This window comes from Primulina tabacum, chromosome 4, assembly GCF_025594145.1.
Source record: "Primulina tabacum isolate GXHZ01 chromosome 4, ASM2559414v2, whole genome shotgun sequence".
Lineage (NCBI taxonomy): Eukaryota > Viridiplantae > Streptophyta > Magnoliopsida > Lamiales > Gesneriaceae > Primulina > Primulina tabacum.
The window spans coordinates 45,894,728-45,900,802 of record NC_134553.1 but is presented as its reverse complement, the minus strand read 5'-3'; the positions used below and the strand labels follow the sequence as shown (position 1 = coordinate 45,900,802).

The 6,075-nt window shown below is 35.6% G+C and overlaps 1 protein-coding gene across 1 annotated transcript; it reads right to left on the bottom strand.

The window, feature by feature from the left end:
• Window positions 1-2,135: 2,135 nt before the first annotated feature.
• LOC142543452 (protein IQ-DOMAIN 19-like) lies at window positions 2,136-4,719 on the bottom strand. The gene is made up of 3 exons (XM_075650729.1): window positions 3,888-4,719; window positions 3,365-3,598; window positions 2,136-3,055 (listed from the first exon to the last, which is right to left on the bottom strand). The coding sequence occupies exons 1-3, from the start codon at window positions 4,326-4,328 to the stop codon at window positions 2,357-2,359; spliced, it is 1,374 nt and encodes a 457-aa protein (XP_075506844.1). The 5' UTR covers window positions 4,329-4,719; the 3' UTR covers window positions 2,136-2,356.
• Between the last annotated feature and the right edge of the window lie 1,356 nt (window positions 4,720-6,075).

Genomic DNA, 6,075 nt, shown 5'->3' with positions numbered 1-6,075 from the left:
TTTAAAAAAAAAAATTTACATCTCTCCTTTGTATCACTTTCGGAAGGACCCTTTTGACTTGGGAGGCAAATAAATATTTATTTATTTCAATTTTCGATTAGCATCGAATTTGAAGTCATTGATTGTAAACATCATAGGACGGGATCTGTATTCTAATTTATTAATTTACAAAAACTTGGGTGAAACGATCTCACCGATCGTATTTTGTGAGACATATATCTTATTTGGGTCATCCATAAAAAAATATTACTTTTTATGCTAAGAATATTATTTTTTATAGTGAATATCGATAGGGTTGACTCCTCTCACAAATAAAGATTCGTGAGACCGTCTTACAAGACTTATTCTTATTAATATTATATTATATTTAAATGTATTGATATAATTTCACATCAATCAAATCTTTAGTTATAATTAATTATTAACGTAACATCAATCAAATCATTAATATAAATTTTTTTTATATTTTTATTTATTTGTGTTTTAATTATTCAAAACTATAAAAATATAATTATATAATCTTATTTCAAAATCAAATCAAATATAATTTCATATCTTATTCAAATATTTTAATAATCATAATATTACTTATGGATATCTAATTTGATTGATTAAAATTGTAATTAAATAAAAAAAAATTTTCTTTTATGACATAATGGAAGGAAATGAAGTGTATATTGTGAATTTTTTTTATTTTTTCCCATTTTTGCATACCATATATTATTTATATTTAAAATTAAAGACTAAAAATCATGGTCAAATCCTACTATTGAGGGGACTTTGGGTTTTTTTTTTTTAAAAAAAAATTATTTTATAAATAAACAGAGTATGCATTGAGATTAATACCTTATCTTATATTAATCACAGCAAATAAATGCAACATTAATAAACTATTAGATAGTATATATTTTTTGAATAGACTATTAGATAGTATATAGTGCATGGTATTGGGGGTTGATTTGAATAGAATTTATTAAGTTGTTAATAAAATACTAATATTTATATCTAAAAATTTATTCATTTAGTCAAGTTTCTAAAATTTGTAGGCACTAATAGGACTTTAGGCCACTGCTTAATGTCTAGGCAAAGACTAGGCTGCTGCCTAGACAGATTGATAAAAATAGGATTTGTATTATCAATGATAAAAAAAAAATAAGAATTATGTTTAAATTACACACTGTTTTTTCCAACTAGATGAGACTTAGGGTCATTTTTAAATCAATAGATCAGTCACATTAGTCCATAATTAAATATTCAACCCTAGATCTCATAAATCAGATTCCCCCAATCTCATGTTAAGATTTACCGTCTAGTCGGAGGGACTTACAATCCAAGGAAGATGGAAGGATCAGCTGCAGACTGTCGCTGTTGGAGCTTCCGTGCGAGAGTATAATGACTCAACATGTCTACGCATAGCCGTTTATGCTGGCCGACTAGCACTTTTCCCAGCCGCAATTTAAATCATTGCATACATCGTAAAATGTGTTAGTCGGCCAGCCTAAGCCGCAATTTAGAACATCGTAGTATAATCATTTAAAAATCAGTATCGCAACTATTTTTTTTAAAAAAAATTCCCTGGTTCCGCTGCTCTCAGCTGGTAGTACATTGGAAGTTTGGAACTAAAATTAGAAAACAACTAAATTCATTTCTTTTTAAACGATGATAATAATAATAATAATAATAAATTTGAGTGACGGTGATAATAAGTTGGATGTCTATATTTAGGATATGAGTTAGTTATTTAATTAATTTAAAACTATCCATTCGACTTGATTATCGGGTCCGCCCCAGCCCAGACCCAACTGGATGGTTCGGACCAATTTTTATCTAATTAATTTTATAGCCACTAAAATTAATAAATTATGGAGGCTTGGGATTTAGGGGGCACTCGGAAATATTCATAAATAACGAAAATTCTCATTTTTTTCAAAGTACGTTTATTTTGCAATTTTACTATGATTTCTTTAAAACTTATTTGGTTAATGGATGACTTGAGTGTTAAGAGTGTTTTCCTCGAACATCTCCGATGGATTTGACTTCAATTTAATAATCGACCAAAGTTCGATATTCACAAGATCGTTCTAGCAACCACTGCTGTTCCCAAGAAACCAAGAAGTTCAAATGAAACTAGCTTTAATTCAATGCAGCTCTCCCTACATAAAACCAAACCTTGCAAGTTTTTACGTACTTTTGTATTTATAGAAATTACTCTGATCATATCTGGTTCTGGTTTCACTTGTTCTTAAACCACAAGAAATTAGTACCCAACTCCTTGAACCTGCGAAAAACTCGGTCAGTATCGAATATTTAGTATTTTGATCCATGATCATAGTGAAGTATAGACAGTAAGGTTCGTTTAATTGCTTATGTCGTATATTCCCATGAGGGATCTGCCGTATGTAGCGTTGCTCATGATAGTACTAGTCGATCCACATTCGCTTTCCTTTATTGAAACGTTTGACTTATCGAGCTTCACAGAATAGAAGTTTGGATAGTTCTGAGCCTTTGATCCAACTTGAGACGATGATCTTTGCATTCTAACAGCTTTCGGGACATGATTCCTTCCTTCCAAAGACGGCCTTCTCGCCCGGCTCGGCTGCCTTTCAAATGTCTCGACAAGGCGTTGCTTTGGGGCACTGTGGCATCGAAGTTTGGCCTTGGAAGACTCGGTGTTAGCCATATAATTTGGGTAGAATGAGAATTCGTTGTAAAAAGGCTCGGCACATTCTGATCTGGGGTAGGAAAAAGGGAGCCTAGCTTGATCAGGTTTGCACGTTATTGGAGCGTGGCACTGAGCGCTGCTTTGTGTTGTTTCGAACGAGTATTCTTCGAAATGGTTGCTGCAGGCTTGTGGGCTCGTTTCGGTTATGGCTGATGGTGCTGGTGAGATTTGGCAGGGCCGTTCTTGTAACTTCAGTGATGCACGAGGCGTGGAAACTCGGGGTTCATTAGGCTTGTGGTTTGAGCAGCTGTTTCTTGGTTTGGCCGTTAGTTTGGTGCCTCCGAGATCCATCTCCACAATCTTGATGTTTTCTTCATGGATTTTATCTACATCCTAAAGAAAACAACAATGTCAATTGGGAGTGAAGCAAATTTATCATTTTCTTGGATTCTCGTTGCCACATAAAGGAACCAAAGAAACTGAGAAGAGTCCTCATGACATCCAAGTAAAAGTACATTATTCAAATTTACGAGTAATTTTTATAAAATTATTTACTTCATCTCAAAAGTTTTCATTTTCTTTCCAAATCCTACACATGTAACACTCACTCATAAGCCATATTCTAGTACCGAGACTATTTGCAATGGCGACGGTGAAGACAAGCAAACTTTGGAATTTAGTCGAAAACTTCACTTAACTTACTTCATTAGTGCTCCTAAACTTGGCATCCTGCGATGATTTTCTGTGATTAAACTGCTTCTGTGCAATGAATTTTGTTTCATCTGCGGCCATTCGAAGTCGTTGGGCTCGAGCTTGAATATTGACCAGTGCCTGCATACACTTAAGGGTAGCGGCTGCCTGTTTTCTCACCAAATGGCCCCTAACCAATGCCTGCAACTTCACTAGTCCTTTTAATGCATTCAAAGCCTTTCTTGCCTGAAAAATAAATAAATAATATAATATATATATATATATATATATATAAAACAAACAAAACAATAATTAACAATTGAATCAGGGCCTTCATTAAACAGATCAAGACTCTTGTTTCTCATACAAACTAGTATATAATATTGCAAGGAAAGATCTTTTTCAAAAAAATAATTAAGATTGCTCTTTTGTAACTATTTTTTATATGCTTAACTTCTTATGAAAACGACTAGAAAAACAACTGTGTCGAGCTAATGACCAATTCTAACTTGATAAAATTTCAAAAAATGCATACCAAAAAACCTCTAAAGCAAGACTGAATCTTTATTGCTGCAGCATTTTCAACTGGAGCACTTCCCCTACGGGATGCTGCAGCCCGCATCTGATTCACGACAGCAGCTGCCTTGGCTGCCGCCGACGCCGCTGTAGCCAAAGCCAAAGCCAACGCACACTTCTTTATGTCAGCTTCCATCGCAGGTGGGATGGCGGTGGCGACATTGTCCACGGCATTCGTCTCGTGCCGCCCCAGCGCCGTGGCTGAGGATCGGCGGAAGCTCCACCGCCTCTTCTCCCTCGGTGTCGTGGGATGCGGAGCCGGCGAAGGAATTGTGTGACGATTCTCATTTCCACCACCGTTGGCCGAAATTTGCTTTTGATTTCTTGGATTTTCACTCTCTTTCTCCTTATCTTTCTTTCCCGTCAAGAAATTCTTTATCCACTTGCCAGTCTTCCCCATAACTCCTCACACAATCAAACGACTCTTTCCCCTCGCATTCTACATTTATTCTCAAATAAATTTAAACAAATAATGACACAAAACTCCCCCATACGATGATCAGTAGCTTTCAAGAAATAAATTGTACAACCTTTTAACTACTCTTGCATAGTTTAAATCTGATGAGAAGTTTCAGGAAACAAAGAATAAACAACAACGCAGAAAAGGAGGAATCTTGAAAGTGAGGTTGATTCTTTACCCGTCGGAAGAGCTAAAAATCTTTTTTCCTAATCTGACAAATCTGGCAAAGAAAATGGCGAATAAAAGGGTATCTTGTCAAGTAAAAAATGTAGTGAAAATTGAATGAGGGTCAGAATGCATGTGAGATTGGGTGGAAGAAGATGTCTGATTCTTGCACTGTGAGAACCCGAATTTCCAGTATTTCAGCAGCAATGCAAATTTTCAGCAGAAGCTATTCCAGCATTCTAGCGGCAATGCAAAAGTCCAGCAGAAGCTAATATTTCAGAAGCTGGTATTTTTCCACCAGATTAGAATCCAGCAGCAAACCACAAATAAAATTCAAGAGCAGCAGCACGAAAACCACAGATAAAATCCAGCAGCAGCAGCACGAAATCCCAGCAGACAGTTACTAATTCAGCCCATGACTTGTAACTGAAGCATTTAACACGGAATAAAGATTGTTAATGGCAGATTATGGCCATTAATTGGGAGGCTAACAGTCAGAATTTTGCCTATATATAACACCCTCAAACCTCTGAATTGGTGTTACACAAATCTTGAGGTATCACTTGAAATATTCGAGCTAAGAGAGTGCCTTGTTGGAGCTGTAAAATCCAGTAGCGAGAGCAACCAGATTTCCAGTAGACTTCAACCGAAACTCTAGCAAATTACAGTAAGTGGGCTTATGTATAAATATCTTGAAAACCGTTTGATGATTTCTGTTTTAAAGCAAAGTATATTCTTGAATTCTGATATCTGATTTCGAAGCACTGAAACTTAGTGAACTAATGGTAGGAATATATATTCTGAACATTACTGATTACTGATTACTGGCCTCACCCCTTAGAGGAGAGAACATATAGGGGACTGATATCAGTTTAGCCATGAAATTCACGAATGTGCTCAGTGCTTACTTGTTAAATTATGATTTCTGAATACCGAATACTGATTCCCGATTACTGATTTCTGAATACTGATTTCTGTTCTAAAATAAAGAGTTTCTGTATATTATTGTATTATTGTTTCTGTTGAAAACGATTTCGAAATTGGGAGTTATTCCCACCCCTGCTTACTGAGTGACAATCATATCACTCACCCACCAAAACATCTCAGATAAGAACGACGAAAAAAGATTAGAAGCAGAGGAGCAGAACCAGTTTTGGGGATGGTGAAGAAGAAGACTGTCACTTTGAGTTTTAGATTATATTTTCCGTTGTATCTGTAGAAGCAATGTTATGTCTATTTTACATTTCCGCTGTAAAACATTAGTGATTCGAGTTTGTATCAGACAATGAATTACTTCGTATTATGAATAAAAAGACTGGTTTCTGAATTTCGTACTTCTGAGGCTTGTTGTTTTCGAATGTAAATTTGAGAGCAACGCCGGTGTCAACTAACCCCCGTCACGGGGCGTGACATTGAAATGGTATCAGAGCAAACCAGGTTTCATAATCTGGGGAGGAGGAACTAGAAATAATAAGTTCTAATAGACTTCTGAAAATAAGTTCTGAAAATTTCGGGAATAGAC